Here is a 25,342-nt window from a genome sequence, read left to right as displayed (position 1 = left end):
TCTAAGAATAGATATTTATTTGTAAAACATATCAGCTTAATTATTAAAAAAAACTCCAATATTCGATTAAAATATTATAAATTGAATTACGTTGGACACTATAAATTACAAAATATTTGTATCTTACCCCCATTTTTCCCTTCTTGTTTTAAAGTATTCTTCCGTGAACAAATCGCCGACCTCAAATCAAAATTAACAAATCACCTGCCTCAAAACGCCCCAAAATTTAGTGGGACCGGTAGATTCAAGAAGTGGGACCGTTTCTAGTTAAAGGTCCTGTCATTTGTAAGTATATACGTAAATTATTATTCCCTGCATTTTTCTCTATATGTACAAAAAATAAAGTTCTGTAAAACAAATATTTATCACAATTTCTGACCATGGAAACTCCAAACAAAACAGAGCCAGAACTCGTGTTCTCAGTACCAGTAGACTCCGATAACAAAGCCACTGAACTGAAATTACTATCATTTTCAACGCCTCACATGAGAGCTTTTCATCTTGCATGGCTCTCGCTCTTCGCATGTTTCTTCTCAACTTTCTCTATTCCACCTCTCCTCCCTATAATACGTGATGAACTCAATCTTACACAAGCTCATATTGGCCATGCTGGCATCGCTTCTTTCACTGGCTCCATCTTCTCGCGCCTTGCCATGGGCCCTGCCTGTGACATTTTCGGACCTCGTGTCGCGTCTGCCACGGTGTCTCTTGTCACTGCACCGGTTGTGTTGTCCATGTGCCTTGTATCCTCACCTCTATCATTTATTTTGCTTCGTTTTCTTATCGGGTTCTCGTTAGCCAATTTTGTTTCTAGCCAGTTTTGGATGAGCTCTATGTTCTCTGGATGTACTGTAGGAGTTGCCAATGGACTTGTTGCAGGATGGGCTAATGTCGGTTCTGGCTTAGCACAACTTATTATGCCTCTAATTGTCGCAATAATCACGTCCTTAAACATTTCATCTTTTCTAGCGTGGCGTGTTGCGTTTATTGTGCCCGCAACACTCCAAGCTGGAACTGCAATTATGGTCCTGACGTTGGGCCAGGACCTACCAGAGGGGAACTATAAACAATTTAGTTCCCGTAAAACAAACGATGAAAAAGAGAGCGTGTTCAAAGGACTCCTTCACGGTCTGTTGAATTATCGAGGATGGATTCTAGCCTTAGTATATGCCTTCTGTTTCGGTGTGGAGATGACTACAGATAATATCATTGCACAATACTTTTATGACAGATTTAACTTAGATCTTGAAACCGCAGGGGCTGTAGCAGCTAGCTTTGGATTGGCCAATATTGTGTCGAGACCAGCTGGAGGGGTGCTTTCGGATTTAATGGGGAGGCTGTTTGGGATGAGAGGGAGGCTGTGGAGTTTGTGGTTAGTACAATTGGTGGCTGGTCTGTTATGTGTTGCGCTTGGAAGAGTTGGCTCACTCTGGGGTTCTATACTCACTATGTTTGGGTTCTCTTTGTTTGTGCAAGCTGCTTCTGGTCTTACGTTTGGAGTGGTCCCTTTTGTTTCCAACAGGTTTGTTGTTAAGATGCTTTCCTTTTTTCTTTTTTCTTTTTTATTTTGGTAAACATTGGACATAGAGTATATTATATGAGGTGTTACGTAGACAACTTGATATGCATTATCTAGATGATCTCACCCATTACTCCATTTTCGCCTTCGGCCCTATGTCCCTGATTTTAGGATACACATATATCACACAAGCACACGAGTCACTCAACCATTTTTTTTTTCTGACCAGAATTATGGTTGGGGTTGGAGTCATTTTTTCCGATTTCTGTAAAGTAGAACAGCTAGCATATCCAATTTTTACTGCATCGCGAGGTTTAGTTCCCACTTCTGTAGCAGCCGAACGTATAGAAAAGAGGTTTTAAGACGTGTTTCTATGGTGATTAGTTCTATATGGCTGCAAGGCTTTACTAAAAGAATATGGAAAGGAATTCACAGTCTAAGTATCAATTAAAAAAAGTAAGTGGCAAATTATAGTAGCTTATCCTTGATCTAAAACATGGAACTTTTGATGCTAACCCGAGATTGTGAAATGCAGGTCACTGGGAGTTATATCAGGGATGACAGGGAGCGGTGGAACAGTAGGAGCCGTGGTTACTCAACTATTACTGTTTTCAGGCTCAAACAAATTTCCAACACAAACAGGCATCTCCCTAATGGGGCTCCTAATGATCTTTTCTACGCTACCAATTACATTGATCTACTTTCCTCAATGGGGCGGGATGTTCTGTGGCCCGTCAATCCCTCCGGATGACTGCTATCAGCTAATTGCCTAAAGATCCTCCTACTGCACAATAAACGTAAAAAATGATAGAGTTTGTACATTCTTAGAATTGCCAGCAATTCTATCATTAGCACATAAGTGTAATATACACAGTAAGCACTTTTCTTAATCCATTAAAGTGTTATTATTACCGATAACTTAACATGATATTAGAATTGTTTTGACCTCTACTTAACAGTTGATTTAAAAGAAAAAGACTGAACATCTGATTATAAATCTATAATTCAATCTTTGTCATTGATGTATGGACAAATTCGAGCATTTCTGGTATGTTTTAAAATTCCACGTTTCGAAATTTGACCAAGCTCTTAAAATCTCCTGTTGATTGCAACAAGCCAAAAGAGAAAGCGGGTCTCTGCTGTAACATAGCCACAAACTTTGATGCACAAAACAAGACATTTTAAACTACAAATAAAAAGAGGAGCTCTTGACACATATATACATACGAACTACAACCACATAATTTGTTGTTGGAATTGTATCTAATAACACGTTCAAATAGTTATAATGTAGAGTGTATGATGTGTTTTGTGACCGACATGCGCATGACTATTCTCATCCCCAAGTAACTGGGATTTACACATAATTTAAATTTGGATATGAATAAATTAGTACTAGTATTTTTTTGGTCATATTACATACTTTTCAATATATTAGATGCTTCCAGTCTGGCCTTGCGCGCGTTCAGGCCACGCTGGTGTATCTTGCAGCTCAACTGACACCTGCAGCCTCTAGTTGCCTACATTTTTGCAAGCTGTGAAGCTAATATGAGTTTGTAAAATGCAGGTTACTAGGAATCATCAGGGGAAACAAGGGATGGATGGAAGTTGGGGAACTAGTGACTCAACTATTACTGTTTTCAGGCTCAAACAAATTCTTAAAGCAAACCGACTGCAAGTTTTCACGACTAAATATTACCCACCTGCTTGTCTAAGATCCTAATACAAAAGAAACATAAGAATGATGGAAGTCGATATAATTTTTAAAGTTGAACTTGGTTTTTGAACTGTACTACTCATTTGTCTTCAATGTTTACCTAGCATGAGATCAGTTGGACTAGAGGAAACAATTTGACAGGATGATCAAGATTCATAATAATATATATGTTGGTTTTTAGTTTGTTACAAGCCTAGCTTAGATCATCTATATATATCTCTTTAAAGGATTTTAGAAATGTGTGTTTTTTAATGCTATTTATCCATCAGAAATTAAGTGCAAGATAATGAGGATCAATGTTAAATGACTATCTGAAACTTTCAAGTAATGGTACATACCTTACAACGAAACTTGCCTTGATGATTTACAAGGAAGCTTATGCGGAACTGACATATGGGCTAAAGAAAGCAGAGATTGTTTCCGTAGTCCAGCAAACGGCTAATTAACACCAGTAATATATCCTGACAGTCAGATTCGATGCAGCAGAACCATACTAGAAAAGATAGTGGCTCATTCATCAAACTATTGAAGCTATATCACATATAAATTCCAATATGAACAAGTTCACTGCAGTAATATCTTGACTATCAATTAGCATGTATATATGTACAGGTAAACTCAATTTTTGTAGATTGTTTTAATCTTTGTTCCTGGGTACAGATAATGTCTCCAAACATGGCGCCATTTGAATAACCCACCAATTACCCAGAATTCCAATTAAAGTGAATTTCTGGTCATGCAGTTCAACTCTAGCCACAAACAGTAACTTATAGTCTTGAACTTTAACTTGCTTCGCATATAATGGCTGCAGATTAAAATATAACGTAAATTGCATTAGCAAGCATTATATAAGCAAGTACATTTGTAAAGAATTAAATAGTTTAGTTCTCTTTAAAGATGGATCAACAAAATTTGTGTGTTTGTTGGGGGGGGGGGGAGTTAGCTCAACAAGCAACTGTTCAACATGTGATTATGTGATATCAAACATACCAACGTTTAGGGTAGCTTAAACATTAATAATTTGAAACATTTAATTTTGGATCAACAATTAGGAAGAATGTATATAAGTATTAGCACGTTCATAAACACTAACCTTGATCTTGTACCAAAGGGGATTTTCCCGCATATATTGATGTCGACACTGAAACATGTAGATAATAATTGGTTAAACGATAAAACTAAAATTTGTACCACAGATTGAGAGATAAGCCCCAAGAGTGTTTAAGTACCCCGGATACTGATGTACATATATACTTACCCCCATTATCTCCAGATGAAACATCCGTTCAACATTCCAGTTCCCAAAATTTACATGCAGATGTTCTTAATAGGCATCTTCACCCAATACTAAGGGTTACTAATCAGACATTAATACTGAGTCTACTTCTATAGGGAATTGAGAAATTTATGTCAAAAAATTCCGAATCTTTTAAAGCTGCTAAATTTTGAAAAGGAACAGAATTGACAATGTTAAGTAGTACAACTGGGGTTGCAGAGTTGCAACATTAAAAATTTTAATTGTATTTCTATCGTTTTTCATTTCCCTGAGTCTGCACTGATTTGATATGTTATGAGTATTATATTATTTCTTGTGATGCTATTAGTCTAAACCTATGATTAAAAGAGTACACGTAAGACTGATGATAATGATGTCAGTTAGTTTCAAACTTTCATATGCAAGTGCATGCGGCAATACTAATAAATTTTAAGTTGTTTAATATGGAAAGTGCAACTGTCAAACGTTGGAAACAAGTGTAGTGTTGCTTCCTCACCTGTTCAATGACAAAGTATACTGAAGAAGGGCTAGGTTTTGAGCTAAGAAGAGCAACAATGAGTTTAGCGGCAAGCTTGACAGGGTGCTCCATATTTGTCAACACAGTTGCAATAGCAAAGAGGGCCAGCATAAACTTTTTTGCAAATGCCAGGAAAGAGAGTTTATCTTCCTTGAACTTGAAATTACCAGAAAAGCTAGTATGATTATCCAGCAAAAACTGAAACCCTGCACTATAAAATTTTAGAGTAACTAGGCATTTCTTGTTCACATTATACGTAGTACAAGGAATACAATTAGGCAAATTGTTAGTATATATACGTAATGTGAATGCAAACCGAACAAATAAATCTTTAGGCCTACCTTCCATAGAATATGAAATGCGTGGAAAAATGCTGATCAGTCCAACTACAACTGAACCACCAACGATGCTCCACTTACTAATTTTACCTAAGAGAATGCAACCATGAAACAATGTGGTTGAAAGAAGGGAAGAAAAATATTCTGGATTATGGATTGAAATTAGACTGGAATTAGGTAAAACACAAAGATAAACAGTGTTTCAAACTAGTTTAAATCATAGGATGATATAGGGGCAAAAAAAACCCAAAAGAACAAGTCTGAATTATTACTTGATGCAACAATATGTCAAAATGATGAAATAAATACAAACACAGAATGAGTATAAGATACTAACTTATATATACACGCACCCTTAGCATCTTAATCCTGAAAGACAAGATGCTCTTTACTCTAAAAGATAGAAAAGGCACCTCATTCTGTTTATATGAGATATTTTGAAAACATACAAGCTCTTTAGCCTATTTGGATGAAATATTTATATAAAACTATTCAATACAAGCTCAGTAAAAAATTTGCTTGGTTCTCCAGTTCCGTTTGCCTTTTTGTACTCCATCAATATAAACTAATGCATTTCTCACTACAAATAAATCAGGTAATTATAATTAAAAGTGCGTTTTATCAGTCGATGTAGAATACATAATACCTATTCTAAACCGTCTTAAACTACAAATTGTGCAAAGATGCAAAGACACGCTATACATAGATTTAGATTTGAGCACAGGCCTGGTTAATATAGATAATTCACTGTTATGGAAATGACAGTGGTACATGAAAAATAATCGTTTCAATATAATTTGTACTCCCAATCATTTCAAATAAAACAATTAGTCGTAGCATTGTAATATGGAGCAATTACATGTTTCACAATATACAGGCAACGATATTTCGAGAGAAACCAAACCTGAAATGTGGATAGAATTGGGTATTTGAAGAATTGTTCGAAAATAGAGTCTAAAACTGGAGGTTGAAGGAGCTGCAATCTGAATTGCAGGAGAATGGATTCTGTTCATCCAAACCTTAACGTGACCGAAATTTCGAAACACTGCGCCATACAGCAAGTAAATAAATAAGTCTGTAATATCCAATCTCGTTTAATAAGAAACACATAACAAAGAACCAACAAACCATGCACAAACAAGAAAGATGACATACGTGGAAATGCAGGGCAGGAGAGTTTAGAAATGAACAAAACCCTGAACCTCATGCGCTGAAGATATGCGCTGATTTGTGCCATTTCTAAGTAATTTGTATAGATTATTTATGAAACGATGAATTAACTGGAAACTTAGGTTTATGATTATTGCTTGTTAAATCCTTTTCTTCTAAAACCCTTTCTCTAAAACCCTTTTTTACTATTTTACCGATTTAGGCGGCTTCAGCATTAAATCCTTTTATTTAAAAAAAATATATATAGCATAAATTAAGATTTGTAAAACAAAGACATGCAGATAATTAATCAGCAAAAAAAAGAGGGGCACAACAAATTAATAGTATAATTTAGGACTGAAAAATATTTAAATTTCAAAACTATGTCGAATGTTACTTAGGCCGCACGTACCATAATTCAACTAATCTTACTGGGGAAATTTCAGCATGGGCCTGGGGCAAAATGCCAACGGAAAGGCACTTCGAAAGTGTGGCGAGGTACCAAAAACCAGATTTTATTTAAATTACAGACCTTACGATTTAACTACATAAAATGTTAGTTTCACTTCGTACCACAATTAAAATTTAAGATTTACATATCCTACTATTTCAAATGTAAATATTAATTTTTAAATATATGAAAATCGATGCTCTATCGTATGAAATACGAAATATAGAATTTAGTGAAGTAGCCTTTAATTTGATCTATATATGATTTTTTTAATAATGAATTAATGAACTATTAAAAAAATGACTTGTTTTTTCATATGATACCTACAAAGAATAAATTTGAGTTTGAAAATAATTTAAATATATAAAGTTTGAAGTGAGAAAAAAAAATGTTGAAAAAAGGGTTTATGATTCACAAGGAAAAAAAAAAGAAATACCTCAACGATGCTTTAAATTTTTGAACTAAATGTACCTTTAAGCTAAAAAAATTTAGTATATACACAACCAAACTCTATGACGACACGCCTATTTGACAAAGGCATTAATATTTATACTATTTAAACACAACTCAGTTATACTCGGGACATCCTTCAGGTATTCCAGTGCATCCTGGTCATCTCCAGCCGCAATTATACGATAATAAGTTGGACCTGCAAAACCATCAGATTAGCAGAGCCATTTCAATTTCAACAAAAGAAAAACAAGAGCTTTTTAAAGGCAAGAAAGAACACAAAATCTAAAAATACCAATGGACATTGGAGAAGCTTCCCACTGAAGTTTCTGACCAGCCCAGTCTGTTATAACGCCTCCAGCTCCTTCTATGATTGGTATGAAAGCAAGAAAATCATATGGCTGCAGAAAGTAAAATGTTAACATGATAAGTATTACATACACCAACTCACCAACACACAAATATATACTAAGAGATAGGGAGAGAGGAATACATAATGAGCAGTGCACCAAACAGAAAGTTTTAGGGGCCCAAGTGCTGCCCCCTGAAAGAAGTGCTGCCCCCTGAAGCCAACTTAAGGTGCAAAAAAGTGGTAGCACCTAGCCTCACAAGTCACAACAAAAGGCTCCCATAATGCAAAATATCTATAGCAACCTTTTCTTTTTTTAATTCTTCTTTAGTTTTCATGGTTGAGCCTCACTTCAGTAAGGCACACCAACTTCCTGAGGCGCCACAAGGCACACACCAGGATTCATATTGTCTTGGCAAGCCTTCGACTTTTTTAAACATTGATAAATAGAGAATATTACTTGCCTCCAGGAAAGACTGGACAATGACATCGACAAACCCTGAAGCTAAGAGTCCATAGGTAAAACACTCTGCACCGTGATTTGGTTCTTCAACCTGCAGGAGAGAACCACCCACATCATAAGAAAATATTAACAGTTTCACGGAAATCTTTTCTCAGACCAAGATAAATGAACATTAAACAGCATGAAGAAAATAGCGGACATTGGGTTCCATGTGCCCTGTTTGGAAGTTAGCTTTTTGGCATAAAATTGACTTTTTGAGTCAAGTTAGAGGTTTGACCAAAATAAAACCTCTAATATTAGTGTTTGGTAGTTAACTTTTTGAAATAGTTTTTTGTTCCAAAAAACTAATTTTAAAAAACTCCTCCTAGGAGCTTTTTCAAGTATATAATATAAAAAGCTAATTGAAACAACTATTTAGCAAACAATTTTATTCGAACCAACTAATTTCAATCAACTAGTGAAAACGGCTCACGCAATCAACTAGTCAAAACAGTTATTTCAAACCGCTACAGCTAACAGCTAATTGCCAAACAGGGCAACAACTAATTGCCAAACAGGGCTGTATTCACTTGCTCAAAGATCAATATTTTTCAGTGTTACAAAAACTATAAATGTTGGTATGTTATTTTATAAAAACCTTTGAAAGTGTGGATACTGGAATCCCAATATATAAAACAGAATTTTGTTTAAATACTTGCAATTAGCCGTACTCGATAAATAAAAAGTCTTCCACTTTATATTTCTCATCTACAAGTCATTAACTCATAACATTAGGTTCTGATTTCCAAGGGGGTCAAAGAAGGATTTCCCCGCCATATTGTTTTTTTTTGGGGGGGGGGGTATGGTGGTACTCTAATTACTGAAGTGCTGCTAGAGACTGGAATAGTTTTGGTCTGGCAGGTTAAAGGGAAAGGGTCGGAGTGGTGAAACTTGGTTCATGTTCCTCATACTGATCTTTCACAAAAAAATGAGTAAAATATTATCTATATCATGAGAAACATAATAAAGGACTCTTAACTAGGGCACCAAAGAACTTGTGAGATATACCACGAAGAATGCAGGGAGAGGTCCTCAAGAAGTACAATCAGGCTATCAAGTACAAATTTGTACACCTACTTGAAGTATGGAACCCAATTTGTCGTTGCAGAAGTCATGATATCATAAAGGAAAGGAACAGCAGAAAACAGCAGCAGTGGTAATAAGTAGTGATTAGATGAAACGTTAAAAGCATACCTTTTGGGTGACACGGTTAAAGGCCTCTCGCTCATTGTCTCCAAAATGCAATGGGTTGGATGCATATCTGACGAGTAACGATTTCGAAAGGTTGAAGTCAGAACTAAAAAAAACTTAAAAGGAAAAAGACAAAGCAAAGGAATTATAAAAACAAGGAGAGGATAATCAATGGAATTGTGATTGGGCAGATGAATACTCACAGAGTTGCTTGCGCAAGCCACTCACAGGGACGGGTGTGTATGGGTAGACCATTGATGGTAGTTGGTCTTCCTTGCACCCCAACCCATCTTTTGCGTAGAATTGGCTGGTCAATGATTCCCAATATCTGGAAGTTGTACAAATGAAAGATAGCATCAACCACTTGATAGAGAAAACAAACATAGAGTAAGGTTGCATCTCTGCTAACAAGTAGGTGAAGGCAAAGAAAGAAAGAATGAGAATCATACAGGCCTACTCATTTTCATTACCTGCACTGAGGGGTGAGGGCTTCTGGGAGATGACTGATTAGGCACCTATGTTGCCACCTGACATGCCAAACAAGTTAAGGGGGAGCCAAAAAAGCTCATAAGGATGGAAGACTAGGAGGGAGGAAGTGGCACCAGAAGCGAGGGAGTGACTGTGACTGCACAAGGGTTGCAGAAGATGACATCTGGTAAGAAGATGCACTGCAGTAACTGTAGGAAGGTTGGCCATAAAAAACCTAGATTTCTAGATCTACAAATGCCAATTGTTGCTGAAAATAAAACGGTTGCTGAAAATGAAAATGAGGGACCAAAAAAGAGTGCAGAGCCATTTAAAGAGCAAATCTCTGTCAGTAGAGAGGTCCCTACTTTCAGGCCACTTAATAGGACAAGAAAATTGCAGTGAGAAGGAGGGTAATGCCTGACATTGTTATTAGAGAATCATCTTCCCAGGACGGAGCAAAATCAACCATTGTGCAGTTGCTCAAGGCACTCAACTCTCCAATGTCAAAGGGAAGCAGAAAGCCACAAAAACAAAGGAAAAAGCCACTGAGGAGGAAAGTCAGAGTGAAGACGAGGCAGAATACAGGCCACACTGGATGGATGTAGAAATCAATCCTAACTTCAAGGAAAAGCTTATTGGTTTGGGATATGGGAAGCTCTTTATGCCAAATCCTGGTTTTGCTCCAAACTTCTCTTCTCTTCACTTGAGGCTAGTTTCTCTTCTAGCATTGCAATTCTTTCTTCAAGGAGTGAAATCTTTTCATCTTGAAAAATTATCTTATTATTCCAGTGGGTGATAACACCACCATACCTTCCTTCAGTTTCAGCATCATACCGTTGAAAATAGTTACATCTTATCTCCTGCACTTTTAAACATTTGATAATAATCTGAAAATTCGAATATAATTTCCACAGATTTAACTTGTACATATTTCTTACCCGTGGTTGGAAACAAGTGTAAAATATTCTCCCAGGATTATTCAATGACTAAGAAGTATACATTTTGGCCCTTCTCCCACAATAACAAAGATACTCACTCGTCGATACTTGTGATGATCTTCTAGAGCCTGTTGCCATGGGCCTTTTGATCTTCAATATGTAATAAAGCTACGTCTATAAGAAATTAGAGGAATAATATGAGATTGTATAGTTATGCCTCTTTTCTCTCAAGAACCCTAAAATTTCATTATATGTTTGAGCTTCTATATAACCCACATGTTGTAATATATCCGTTGCCACCAACATCAGCTCCACCTCACCCAATCAGTCGTTCTACGGTCAGGTCACAAATTTGCCCGTTAAAATAGTTAACGCGGGTGGCGATCCATGGAGGGCTCCCTTAGATAGAGGTTCGTAGAGAATCATTATTTAAAAAATATAAAATACATAATTTATTTCATTTTTCATCATATACAGTTACAAATTTTAATTACCAAATAAAAAATGAAGTTGCACAATTTTTTTATTTAAGATATTATTAAAATTTGAGTAAAATAGTTTAAAGTGGTTCTGTAGTAGAATCACTGTCTAATCACACTTATCCAAAATTATTCCACAATATAATTAAATTTAAAATCATTTATTTTTTTCAAATTTAATTGTTAAACGTTTTATTATATTTAAATATAATTATTATTCTACATTAGCAACGAATTTGATGAAATTCTATAATAAAATTAAGGGTTCTCTATGGTTCTCTATATAAGAAGAGGGTTCTCTTCAAGAAATGCCTAGTTAACGCTGGCAGATTGATTAATTAACGTAATCAATGACTGCAACGAGTCCGTTTTGTAGTCAATCACCTACTTGAGTCAAATGAACGCAATAAGTCACCTTATTAATATTTAACCCAAATTTTAAGTTAACTTGTAGCAACATAATGTTAATTTTTAAGATATTTGTGTCGAGATGGATGTCATATCATTGTCAATATAATAATTCATCATCTAAAATTGATTTAATCGACCTAATTTATAACCCAATGAAAGAAAAATCCAAATTTAAGTAATCATTTTTAGTTCATAATATTTTTTTTTCTTATTACACCGTACCAATACACCATAGTCCATAGGTAGACGTTCAAGTTCAACCATCCTGTTATTTATCAATGAAAGTATACACAATTTCGAATATCTCGATAAATCACATACATTATCTAGTATAATCATACAGATAATGGACTTGGTCACACTTTTTTTTTTGCCACGGAAATAAAATTTTATTAATCTTTCACGACTTGGTCACACTTAGGTGTAAATTTGTCCTATAAAAAATATTGAGTATTATTATTCCGTCCCAATACATGTTCTTACTACCAGGTACATATTTTAAAATTAACTCACATATATTTATGGTATTATTTTGTCATATAAATTTTTATATATAACTTCACGATAGATAATATCATTGAATATTGTGTGAAAATCTTCACAACATTCTTTATATTTTAACATGAGAAAAATGAGATGAATTGACACCATTATCAACCTTTAGGACATGAAATTAAATTGATCTCAAACACATATTCTTATCCACAAACTCCACATTCAATTCTTTGCCAGAGTTTAAAGAAATGGGTTCATAATTTTATAACACGATATTAATTATTAAACACTCTAAAATATATATTGATTTTTTAAATAACCTTTCTAAATTCAATAGACATGTAATAAATAATTAAGTGACCAATTTATATATAATACTTGATCTTATATTTTACATTATTTTTTAAAATTAACTTTGTAAATAATAGTAGTTATGTAAATATATCATTACAATTCTTTCTTTTTGAAAAATCCATATTTTTATACTTAAAATTCTAATTAATATTTAAATAATCAATCTAAGATGCTATATTTATAAGTTGTGACTATTAATCTAAACATTTTTAAGGTCATAACTCGACTAATCAATCATTATATAGAAATATAATATAATAATATATTTATATTAATTTTTATCTTGTTATAGATTCATAATAAATTTTATAATATCCTATATTATAATATATAATATGAAAATGAATTAATAAATGTAAAAAAAGAACATAACAGGAAAAATGTTAATTTGCAAATCCCAATAATAATAATATTAAATGTACTTCGCTCACGCGGCACACATACACACATATTAATTGCATAATTTAAAATTAGTACGAGTAAATTGCATGGTATTACGGAGGTGTACAGATTAATTGCTATACTTGAGGCTAGTTCATATGATGATGTATTTAATTTAATAAATACAATAGTACATTTATCATTTCAGATGAAGTGAATGGCTAACAACACAAATGCATACATACTAAGTGCATTATTTCAGATGAGGTATATATATAAATGTTTAAACTCGGGTTAAACTTTTACAAATAACATATTTTTTAAAAATTAATAACCCGCGAATAAATTTATCATTTTACATATATATGTAAGATATTATAATTGTTATGGATTAAAAACTAATATATATATAATTGCGGTATTTAGTACTAAGGAACGCGAGCTTCAAGGCTCGATTTGACTGCTCTTGTGTTTCGTGACTCAATCTGCCTTAACAAGATGCCTACGTACCTTGCTGATTGCCAAGGATCAAGTCAAAAAATGTAGTTCTTGGTTGTGGGGTGAGGCCCCTTATATAGATGTGGGAGTCCTTGAATTGGACTTGGTATAGGAGACTTGGTAGGCAAGTCTCATAATTAGAACGGACTTTGGAGTCCTAGATAGTAGGAAACCGATTCCGTATCCCATGAGATTCCTTGGAGGCCAATCTACAAGGATTTATATCCCCACTAGGACTTATCTTAATAGCTGTTTTTCTCCCTTATTTATTAATTATGAAATTAATAAATAATCAGGGTTTTTGGGCCTTCTTTGTTCCATCAGGCCTGATCTGGTCCATCAGGCCTGATCAACATGTTAACCTTTCTGGTCTGAATGTCATACATCTTCTTATTGGGCCTTGCAGCCCAAACTGTAATATTTAATTATGTAATCAGGATTTATTTATTCCTATCATTTGCCCCCCAACTTTTGAGAAACCGTATAAGATTTCGTGAAAGTTAAGTTCATTCATTCCCTTACTGGGTATCGTTTTGCGTAAAGTGTGGAGCGACCTACACGTTTACAACGATTTACTTTTATTCCTTTCATTCAGGAATTATCTTAATTTGCAGAAATTTTTCCCTTGATTCCGTGATTTTTCCCTAATTTTCTGGATTTTTCCCTTAATTTCTGGGATTTATCCTTATTTTCTGGATTTTCTTCAATTTTCTGGCTTAAAATCGATCAAGATGTATACCAAATCGATCAGGATTCCTAATCGATTTCGATTAGGATCCTGATCGAACTAGCTCAGAAAATAACACTCTGGTCGACTAAATCTTCGATCAGGATCTAGGCAAAATCGACCAGGATTCCTGATCGATTTTGATCAGGATTCTGATCGAACTAGCCTTCAAGGTGACATTCTAGTCGATTGAACCTTCGACTAGGATATGGGCAGAATCGACCAGGATTCTTGATCGAAATCGATCAGGATTCTGATCGAACTAGCCTTCAAAGTGACATTCTAGTCGATTGAGCCTTCGACCAGGATACAGGCAGAATCGACCAGGATTCCTGATCGATTTCGATCAGGATTCTGATCGAACTAGGTGGCTTTCTACCGTTTTGATCGAATGAAATATCGATCTGGATTCGGTTTTGTGTCGATCAGGACTCTGATCGAATTCAGTGGATTTCTTCCCTTTTGTTCGAATGAGATATCGATCTGGATCCTCTTTTGTGTCGATCAGGACTCTAATCGAACTTAGTGGATTTCTTTCCTTTTGTTCGAATGAGATATCGATCAGGATCCTTTTTTGTGTCAATCAGGACTCTGATCGAACTTAGTGGATTTCTTTCCTTTTGTTCGAATGAGATATCGATCAGGATCCTTTTTTGTGTCGATCAGGACTCTGATCGAATCATTTTAAGATTCTGGTCGATTTTTGACCCTTCATTTTCTACTGGAGCTTCTAGATTATTCCTGATACTTCTTGTATATGGGCTTTTTAAGTTGCGCCTGGCTATATGGGCCTAAAAATGCCTCGTATTCCGAGCTTTTCGTCTATATAAGTGAAGTGTGAAGTGAGAATCCTCATTTCACTTCTCACTTCTCAACTTTCTTTCAAAATCCTCTTAGAGTTCTCTCCTTAGAAGGCGATTTCCGGCGACTTTAGCCACCGCAGCTCCACCTTTCTCAAGTTTTTCTAGAGGTACAAACATTCAAATTCAATCTCCGTATACTTCCTTAATTGATATGATAAACTCTAGAGGTGATGAATATCCCCCTCTTTCTGAGTTAGATTCGTATAACCATGGTAACACCTTTCATGAATTAGAGGATAAGATTGAATCCCTGAATACTCTGTATAAACTTCCACCTTACCTTAGGATCACCCCAGCTGCCCCAGGGGATAGGACATGTAACTGGGAGGGGGATACTTTATTTATTTATCGAGGAGCCTTGAACGCGGGCCTTCGGTTTCCATTTCACGAATTTATTCCTCGTCTACTTGCAGATGTAAAAATTAACCCTTGTCAACTTCCTCCTAATACATGGAGGAATATTCTCTATTTTATGGTTCTTTGTATTAGAAACAGTTTTCCTCTTTTTGTAGCTGTCTTTAGGAAAGTTTTCCAATTCTATAATAGCTCCATGAGTCAACCGGGCTGGGTTTTAATTCGTCAACGGCCCAAAATCCCCCATATCTTTGATAGTAATTCTATAGTTGAGAACAACCCCAAATGGAGGGATGAGTTTGTTAAGCTGACCTGGGCTGGGGGTGATTGGGCCACACTCTTCCGTAGGCCCTTTTGCAAAGTGTCAGATGGGAGTCCAGGTAGCATCAGGTTATCTGATGAGGAGGAGGTGGCCTACCAAGCCTTAATTTCAGATGATGGGTAAACAGACACCTGGACCCTCTTAGAGGAGTTTTCCTTGAAGAAATTTGGTCTCTCTCAGGCCAGTGATAAGGGTAAATTTATAACTGTGTAGCTATTTTTCCTTCCCTTTAATTGTAACTTCTTATCTTCTGTAATTTAATATTCCTTCCATTTTTTCTTTCAGCTTGCGAGGCCATTAATAACGTCAACAGGCCCAAGGAAGGGGAGTCTAGCCGCCAGAAGAGGGCCAAGCTAAACAGGGACCCCAAGAGCAAGCCTGATGCTCCTGCTTTCCTTAAGCCCCATGTCCCGGTGGTCGAGCTGGTGGACGATGTGGATCCTCCACTTAAGGCACATTCCTTCAGGCCTAATTGGGGCTTCAGGAGGAGCGATACGGTGGTTGGATCCACCAAACATGCTAAGGATTGGTCGTACCATTCCATCACTCCCCATGATTTCACTGACATTGTTACGGGGAGTGATATCGAGACTATTGAGCTTCTGGGTTCTCAGGCCCAAGCTGCGGTAACTTTCTACTTTCTTTTTTCTTTGAATTCCAACTTTCTCGTGTTTCTATGAACTTGTGTTAACTCATATTTCTGTGCAGAGTAACACCTATTTTCAGGCGGCCCTCCATCAGGCTAGGTCCTGGAAGGGTAACTCTGATGAGTTTGAGAAGGAGATGAAGAAATGGGAGGAGAGAGCCAAGGTTCTGGAGAAGAAGCTGGACACGAAGGAGGAGCTGGCTAAGGCTCATTCCGAGCTGGTGAAACTTAGGAGCGATAAGGAAAAACTCATCGATGACTACATGGATTCTGACAAGTTTAAGAATCTCATGGAGATTCATGATGAGGGTCTTTATTCCCTACAGTTTACTCAGGGATGGGATGCGGCCGTAAAGGCGGTTTCTGAGAGGCATCCGGGCTTAGTCGACCCTAAGGACTTTATAAGTCCTGAGCAGGCTAAGTCGAAGGACAACATAGATGCCCTCTTCAACTCTCCTCAGCCAGATGATCGCATCTTGGATCCTAACACTGCTTCTCCTCCCGCTTCTCCTGCGAAGGATGCTGAAGGTGCTGATAAGGAGCAAGAGAATGAAGGCTCCCGCATGGAGGAGTAGTTTTTCCATTTTATAATTTTATCCTTAACTTATGTTTGTTTGTATCAGAACTTATTACCCTTCGGGGTTATTTTATATGCTACTTTCCTTTCGCATCTTTCTCTTTTGTCTTTCTAATACTTAATATGCATTTACTACTAATTGACACTTCGAATTGTGCAACATGCACTCTTATAAAAGAATCCTTGAAGTCTTCCTTTTTTCAATGATCAAAGCAAGACTTTTTTCAATAATACCACGCAAGATATTATCACAACTTAAACATCCATAGGTTGAAAAAAATTCAAACTTATTAATATGAGGTCTAATTTCCCAAAACCTTACATAGTATGGGTTTGACCCTTAACAATAATGACTCGACAATGTAAATTCTATTGGAATATAAAATCCTACGCAAGTAAAGCTTCAAGGTGTTTTTCAACCTACTTGTCATCTTGACAAGTGAGAATCGTATCCAATTGCCCTACACATAGTAAACCTTCAGGTTTTGTGCATGCCAAGTTCTCGAGACTTCAAAACCATCCATAGTCACTAGCTTGTAGGTTCCTCTACCTTGAACGTTCTTGACTCTGTACGGCCCTTCCCAATTCGGGGCAAGCTTCCCTTTCTGTCCTACCCCAGAAGCTTCGATCTTCCTCAAGACTAGGTCACCTTGTTTAAAGAACCTTTCTTTAACCCTTAGGTTGTAGTAGAATGCAGCCTTCTTCTGATACTCTACTATCTTTGCATGTGCCCTATCTCGTACTTCATCGATTAAGTCCAGAGCCAACCTTTGTCCTTCCTCATTTTCCTCAGCATTGAAAGCCTGAATCCTTGGAGAGGAATGTGATATCTCCACGGGAACTACTGCTTCTGCCCCATATGCCAACATGAAGGGAGTTGCTCCGGTCGTGACTCTACAGGTAGTCCTATAGTCCCATAATATTGGGAGTATCTCATCCACCCAATTATTCCTTGACTTCTCGATCCTCTTCTTCAGTCCATCCAGGATTATTCGATTTGCTACCTCTGTTTGCCCATTGGCTTGCGGGTGGGCAACAGAGGTGAACCATATCGCTGACTAGGATACGGGGAATTCCATATCGGCACATAATATTTTCCCACAGGAATTGTGCAACCTGCTTAGTTGTGATCTTGGCCAAGGGTTTGGCTTCAATCCACTTGGTGAAATAATCAATGGCTACAATCAGAAACTTTCTTTGTGTCGTGGCCATGGGGAAAGGCCCCAGAATATCCATTCCCCACATAGCAAAGGGGATGGGTGAGTTGATAGAGGTCAATATCTCGGGAGGTTGTCTAACAACAGGTGCATGCTTCTGACAGCGGTCACACTTCTTCACATATTCTTTGGCATTAGCCATCATTTCTGGCCAGTAAAAGCCTAAACGAGTTATCTTATGAGCCAAACCCCTGCCCCCCAAGTGTTGCCCACAAATACCTTCATGCACTTCTTCAAGAGCCAAGTGTGCCTCATCGGGCCTGAGACACCTTAAATAAGGAACCACGAAAGATCTTTTGTACAGAATCCCATCTATTAAGGAGTACCTTAGTGCCTGAACAGTTAACTTTTGTGCTTCAGTTGCATCGCTTGGCAACCAACCGGTTTGAATGTGAGCCTTAATGGGATCAATCCATGACGTCCCCAGGCCTATAGGAGCCACAAGCTTAACATCTATGCTTCGTGTCTTCAAAACACGGAAGTACACACTTCCTGAACTTTCTTCTATCTCGGATGAAGCAAACTTTGATAACGCATCTGCCTTAGCATTTTCTTCCCTTGAAATGTGCTCAACATGGCATTCATTAAATTGGGTCATCATAGCCCTTACTAGGCGGACATACTTAGCCATCGTATCATCCCTTGCCTCAAATTCTCCCTTTACCTGGGATATGATCAGCTTCGAGTCTCCACGGACCTTTAAGTTTTTTATTCTAAGTGTTCCAGCTAGGCCAAGGCCAGCTATCAGGGCTTCATATTCTGCTTCATTATTTGTGGTTGGGAAGTCTAGCTTCATAGCATACTCAATTAAGAACCCATCAGGGCTTTGCAAAACCAATCCTGCTCCACTGGAATTTGTTTTTGATGCTTCATCAAAATAGAGAACCCAATATTCTTTCTCCTTATCATCATTCTCTTTGTCCCCATTATCGACTCCCTTGTCTTGTGGTATGGTATCTTCCTGCCCCCGACTTCTTGGTTGGGTATGGTACACTCTACCACGAAGTCAGCTAGCACCTGGGCTTTTATTGCCGTTCGCGGCTTATACTTGAGATCGAACTCTCCCAGCTCTATTGCCCACTTAATCAATCTCCCACTTGCCTTGGGGACTGTGAATGATATTTTAAAGTGGCTGATTTGTTAGCACCTCAATCTGATGAGCCTGAAAGTAAGGACGCAGCTTTCTCGAAGCCATTACCAAGGCTAGAGCAAATTTCTCAATAGTTGAATAATTCAATTCAGCACCATACAGAATTTTGCTGACATAGTATACGGGTTTCTGGACTTTCAGTTCCTCCTTAACCAACACCGCGCTCATGGCACTCTCCGAAACAGCCAAGTACAAGAATAAAACTTCACTCAAAACTGGCTTGGCCAACAATGGGGCCTGCGCCATATATTGCTTCAGTTCTTCGAAAGCCTTCTGGTTTTCTTCGCTCCATACAAAGTCCTTAATATTCTTTAGTGACTTAAAGAATGACAGACACTTGTCTCCTGACTTGGAGATGAATCGTCCCAGCGCAACAACCCTTCCTGTGAGCTTCTGAATATCTTTGACAGTTTTTGGTGGTTCCATGTCCAGGATTGCCTTTATTTTATCGGGATTAGCCTCAATTCCTCTCTTTGAGACCATCAATCCCAAGAATTTTCCAGATCCTACTCCGAAAGCACACTTTGTAGGATTCAACATCATCTTGTGGTACCTCAGGACCTCAAAAACTTCCCTCAAATGGGTTATATGATCAGTCTTTATTAGACTTTTGACTAACATGTCATCAACATAGACTTCCATAGTCTTACCAATAAGATCCTTAAAAATTTTATTTACCAACCTTTGATAGGTGGCTCCTGCATTCTTAAGACCAAAAAGATAACAATAAACACCAAAGTCAGTGATGAATGATATCTTTGGAACGTCATCCTTGTGCATCTTAATCTGATTGTATCCGCTAAATCCATCCATGAAACTCAGCATCTCATGCCCAGCAGTGGCATCAATCAAAGTATCAATCCTTGGCAACGGGAAACAGTCTTTAGGGCATGCATCATTCAAGTCAGTGAAGTCTATACACATCCTCCATTTTCCATTAGCCTTCTTCACCATTACAGGGTTTGCTAACCATTCCGGAAATTGAATCTCCTCAATGAAACCATCCTCTAAGAGCTTTTCTACTTCCTGTTTTATAGCCTCTTGTCTTTCCGGGGCAAAGTTTCTTTTCTTTTGTTTCATTGTCTTCCTGCTTGGATCCACGTTTAGCTTGTGAGTAATCAGCTCCGGGTCTATGCCTGGCATATCAGCTGCTGAACATGCGAACACATCACTATTTTCTTGCAAAAATTTTACCAACTTCCCTCTAAGGGGCTCCCCTAATGTGGCTCCACTGAAGGTCATCCTCTCAGGATTCTCGGGGTCTAAAGGAATTGAAACCAAGTCTTCTGCCGGCTTTCCTCTCTTCTCATCATTTTCTCGGACATCCATATCTTCAATAGGAAGAACCTGCCCCCCGACTCCATCTGCCCTCAAAGAGGCCACGTAACAGCTTCTAGCCATTTTTTGATCTCCTCTCTCCTCTCCAATCCCATTCCGGGTGGGAAACTTCATAGCTGAATGGTAGGAAGAAGGGACTGCCTTGAAGGCGTGTATCCCTATCCTCCCCATGATAGCATTATAAGTGGAACTAGCCTTTACCACCACAAAGTCCAACATCTGCGTTGTCTGCCTTGGTTCCTGACCTATGGTGGTTGGCAACTTGATTATCCCTTCCACAGGACATTCCACTCCGGCAAATCCATATATTGGCATATCGGTTGGTGTCAACTGGGAGTCGTTATATCCCATCCTTAGAAAAGTATCATGGAGCAAAATATCCACAGAAGCACCATTATCCATAAGGACCCTCATGACCGGGCTATTTTTTATTACCGGTGTTATGACCAGCGGGTAGTCATGAGGAAACTTCACACCCTCTAGGTCAGAATCATCAAAAGCCAATGTTACTTCTGTTCTGGCCCTCTTTGGGGCTTCTCCAACAATATGCATAACCTCTCTAGTATATGCCTTTCTGGAATTTTTGGACAATCCAGCAGCAGTTGGACCCCCAAAGATCGTGTTTATCACAGGCCCTCGAGGTCTCGGCCCTCCATAAATGGTGTTTATAACTGGTCCTCTAGGTTGGGGGTTTCGCCCCTGATCGTCTTGGTCCCTACTACGATCCTCAAAGTTCTTCCTTCCATTATTATTCCTGTCCCCTCCTTCTCCAGTGTATTTGTTCAATCTTCCTTTTCGAATGGAGAACTCAATTTCATCTTTCAGCTGCCTACACTCATCGGTGTCGTGACCAACATCTTTGTGAAATCTGCAATATTTTCTTTTGTCTAGCTTGGCAGGATCAGCCTTCAGGGGCTTAGGCCAACGAATATCTCGATCTTTCTCGGTTTCCATCAAGATCTGGCTTCTAGGAGCATTCAGCTTAGCGTATTCGGTGAACTTTTGCTCAGGTCCTCCCTTCTTGGAAGTTGAATCAGGATTTTGCTCGGTTCTAGGATACTTGTCCTTAGCGATATATTCCAGATCAGTTTTTCGCTTCTTGCCTCCAGTGGGCTCATTACTTACTACGATCTTTGTAATAACCCCCAAAATTTTGAACTTTTTGTAACCCTTGTGAATAGTGTTTTAGCTGAATGAGAAAACTTTTCATGCCACACTATGTAGGGGTTCTGTTATGGATATTCTGAGATTTTATTAGTACTCTATATGGTATATGAGTGTATGTAAAGATCGTCAGAATCCAATTCCGAACACTTTGGTTTTTCCCGGAAATACACTAGATACGGAGAGAATTGAGTATAAGGTAACAGGATAAAAATGATTTAAATTAAAGGATTATAATAGAGGATCATAAAAAGGAATATAATGTATTGAGAAAGGTTAAGGGAGCCTAAGTAATAAGATCCCGGGTATGATCCTTCAAACGATAAACGAAAACGAAAGTTAAGCGAACCGTATAACAGATCAGCGGTCATTAGGCAAACAATTAGGAAGTTAATCAAAGGGATTAGAGAGAGTGATGTCACCCAACCAATGAGAAGAGGACAAGGAGGGAAAGATGACATCACAACATGACATAGGCATGACATGGGAAGGAAGGAGATGTGGTGGATTATTAACCACACAAAATCAAGGTTAAATTGGTAATTAACCAAAAACAAAACAAAACCAAATCAACCAAGCCAAATAATTCATTCTTCATCAAAACAAAAAGAAACCAAGGCATTATTTTCTTCTTTAGCTCTCGGCTTTTTACTATTCCAAAGGCAAGAAAATTCAAAATCCAAGATCAAGGCTTCCTAAATTGGTGAGTTAATTCCCTAATCATCCTTATGCATAGTTAGGGCTATATCATGAGTTTAAGCCATCAATTCTTTCTCAATCTTCTTCATTAAATCAATGAAGAAGACAATGAATAGTGTTTTCAAGGTTTTTAACTTGAATTTTTCTTGTTTTCCTTTAAGATCCAAGCATTCCTAAGACTTCTCAAAGCTTCTTAAGGCTTCCTAGCTACTCCCACCACTTCAAGAAAGGTATATCATCTTCAAACCCTAGATTCCTATGTTTAATAAGATGATTTTGATTATTATGGTGATATTGTAGCTTAATGTTTGTGGTTTAGAGTTTGGGTTGAAGTGGTATTGAAATGGAATGGTAAATCTTGTTGTTTTGGTTAAAAGAATGTAGTATAGTTAATTCAAGCTTAGGCATAAGTATAAATGTTAATATTGAGTTGATTTGGGGCCGTTGTAATGTAGTTTAGATGGAGTTTGATTGGGTTGTGAATTGGAGTTGAAATTGTGGTTGTTTGAATTGGTTTAAATTGGGAAATCGCGTAAAAATAGTCGTCGTAATGTCCGATTTACTTTAGACTGCTTTTGTTCATAACATTAGGACCCGAGAACCCCCTGCTAGATTTTGACCATTGCCATGTTTAGATAGCTCATGTTACGAGCTTCGTTTTGATATGTAGTTCGTTCGATTCCGATGCACGGTTTAGGAGAAACGACCGTTTCAGGTAACGGCGTTTCGCGAACGAAACTTTTCCCCTCGCCTTACTTTGAAACATAGGTTAAAGACCAAAAAGGGTTAATTAATGTATGAAACAATTATGGTAAGTGTGTTAGGCAGTTGGTAAGCCACTCGCGAAAGAATCGCCTTAAAACTCGTAATGGTTAATTTATTAAAAATGGTGGAGCCGAGGGTACTCGAGTGACTTAAGAGAATCAGTAAGCGCAAAACAAGCGTTAGAGTCTAAGTTAGTTAAAGTATAGATTTACAAGTGACTTTGGTTTAACTCCAACTTACTTGTTGTTTATAGGTTACCAGACTCGTCCCGAGCCTTTTATCACCCCAAGTCGCTCAGGCAAGTTTTCTACCCGTTATACTGTTGTTGTGATGTATATATGTATATGCATTATCTTGCGGTAGATGCATGTTGGTTAATTAGCAAATGTTGCGATATATTGTAGCATGTTATATGGTACATATGCATGCCTGTTTCGTATTCTTGCCATATATATCTGTTGGTTCAGTTGATAATACCTATGCTAGAGGATAGCAGTATTTTGCATATACCCTTATTATAAGGACCCAAAAGGTGAAAACATTTTCTAAAACCGGGAGTCGAGGATCCCGAGTAGATTTTGTATATATGTATATATATATATAATTATATATATATATGGTTATAGTTTTCAAAACTATTAATCGAATAAGGGTTATTCGATAACTTTATATTATTCATTGAATATTATTTCGAATATTCATCCGAGGACTTATGACTCCTTTATTTTATTATTGAATATTATTTCGAATATTCATCCGAGGACTTATGACTCCTTTATTTTATTATTGAATATTATTTCGAATATTCATTCGAGGGCTTATGACTCAGTTTATATTATTTAATGATTATTAATTGGATAGTCATTTGAGGATGTATTGACTCCTTTATTTTATTTAATGAATATTATTTATAATATTCATTCGAGGTATTATGACTCCGCTTATTATTTAATAATATTCTTTATTTTATTTAAGAATAATGTTCGATAATCAAACTTACTTTTGATATTCAAATAAAGATATTACTTTCGTATAAGTATATCTTTGATTATTTGCTATTCATTTCATGTATAAGTTTTCCAACTTCTACCTCAATTATTCTTTATGGGAATATTATTTAAATAATAATATTCATATATTTCTTTCATATCGGGACTGATTTATTTTAATAAATCAGTATTACTCCAAATATTCTTAAAAATGTTTTCGAGTCATCAAAATGAATTTAAAAAGGGTAGAGCGGATCCCAAAACTTGTTTTCAAATTCAAGATCTTCCATTTTAAGGGGACTTGAATACTCGCTCAAAAATCTAGGGGATCCGGCTCTATGGTGTATTTTATATTCGCAACAAGGTTGCAGTTTTGGTAAATGAATTGATTACTTACCCAACGTTCGGAAAGTAAGTCCATCTATTTGAGTCGGCATACGCAACATGGGCTCAGCGGGCGTCCATGATAGTGTAAGTGGCTCAGTGGGAGTCCATCAAATGCATAAGTGGCTGAGTGGCAGTCCAGCATAAGGTCCTATTGTGACCAGGGTGATGACCAGTGGGGAATTCGTCCATCTACTAGTAGAAAAGGTTACTTATTGGTATCTTTGCCTGATCAGCAAGATATCAGGTTTATGCCAAAATTTGTTTTCTTTCCAAATTTATTGGATATTGCGATTCTGTTCATACTTTACATGACATAGGTTTTCAGAAAATGTATGTATATATATAGGTGTATATATATATCGGGAGTTAATGAAGTATATCATAACTTCATTTTCTTCAAAATATTTCAAAGATTGAATCTATTCAAGTCTTATCTTGTAGTCTCATCAGTATGATGAACTTTTGAAACTAATTATAACTTGAACAATGGTAGTTCAAGTAGTATTTGGAAAAGATATAAGTATATTGGAGTATCTTGTAACTTCATCTTTTAAACTTATATCTAGTAAATGATTATCTTATGCATGACAAAGATTTTCAGAAAAACGTTGAGACAAGGTTAGATATATGAGATCACCTTGCAACGATATTTTTATACAGT

At 37.0% G+C, this 25,342-nt stretch overlaps 3 protein-coding genes across 5 annotated transcripts; 1 reads left to right on the top strand and 2 right to left on the bottom strand.

Annotated features, from left to right (window-relative positions):
• Window positions 1-324: 324 nt before the first annotated feature.
• Window positions 325-2,430, top strand: LOC141684536 (high affinity nitrate transporter 2.7). The gene is made up of 2 exons (XM_074489558.1): window positions 325-1,522; window positions 2,055-2,430. Exons 1-2 carry the CDS (start codon window positions 381-383, stop codon window positions 2,290-2,292), a joined length of 1,380 nt encoding a protein of 459 aa, XP_074345659.1. The 5' UTR covers window positions 325-380; the 3' UTR covers window positions 2,293-2,430.
• Window positions 2,008-5,551, bottom strand: LOC141684537 (uncharacterized). Its single transcript, XM_074489559.1, has 4 exons — window positions 5,371-5,551; window positions 5,009-5,235; window positions 4,330-4,377; window positions 2,008-4,041 (listed from the first exon to the last, which is right to left on the bottom strand). Exons 1-4 carry the CDS (start codon window positions 5,375-5,377, stop codon window positions 3,874-3,876), a joined length of 450 nt encoding a protein of 149 aa, XP_074345660.1. The 5' UTR covers window positions 5,378-5,551; the 3' UTR covers window positions 2,008-3,873.
• A 1,805-nt stretch (window positions 5,552-7,356) lies between these two features.
• On the bottom strand, window positions 7,357-11,182 carry LOC141684719 (uncharacterized). 3 transcript variants are annotated; one of them, XM_074489814.1, is made up of 8 exons: window positions 10,866-11,182; window positions 10,062-10,787; window positions 9,930-9,986; window positions 9,663-9,787; window positions 9,463-9,529; window positions 7,911-8,320; window positions 7,713-7,818; window positions 7,357-7,616 (listed from the first exon to the last, which is right to left on the bottom strand). In XM_074489814.1, exons 2-6 carry the CDS (start codon window positions 10,109-10,111, stop codon window positions 8,272-8,274), a joined length of 348 nt encoding a protein of 115 aa, XP_074345915.1. In that variant the 5' UTR covers window positions 10,112-10,787; window positions 10,866-11,182; the 3' UTR covers window positions 7,357-7,616; window positions 7,713-7,818; window positions 7,911-8,271. The 3 variants fall into 3 exon arrangements, with proteins under 3 accessions (XP_074345915.1, XP_074345917.1, XP_074345914.1); XM_074489816.1 differs by having other exon boundaries at window positions 8,231-8,320; XM_074489813.1 differs by having other exon boundaries at window positions 7,713-8,320.
• Window positions 11,183-25,342: the final 14,160 nt, after the last annotated feature.

Source organism: Apium graveolens, chromosome 9 (assembly GCF_009905375.1).
Source record: "Apium graveolens cultivar Ventura chromosome 9, ASM990537v1, whole genome shotgun sequence".
Classification (NCBI taxonomy): domain Eukaryota; kingdom Viridiplantae; phylum Streptophyta; class Magnoliopsida; order Apiales; family Apiaceae; genus Apium; species Apium graveolens.
The sequence above is the reverse complement of the archived record's forward strand: the minus strand, read 5'-3'. Positions and strand labels throughout refer to the sequence as shown.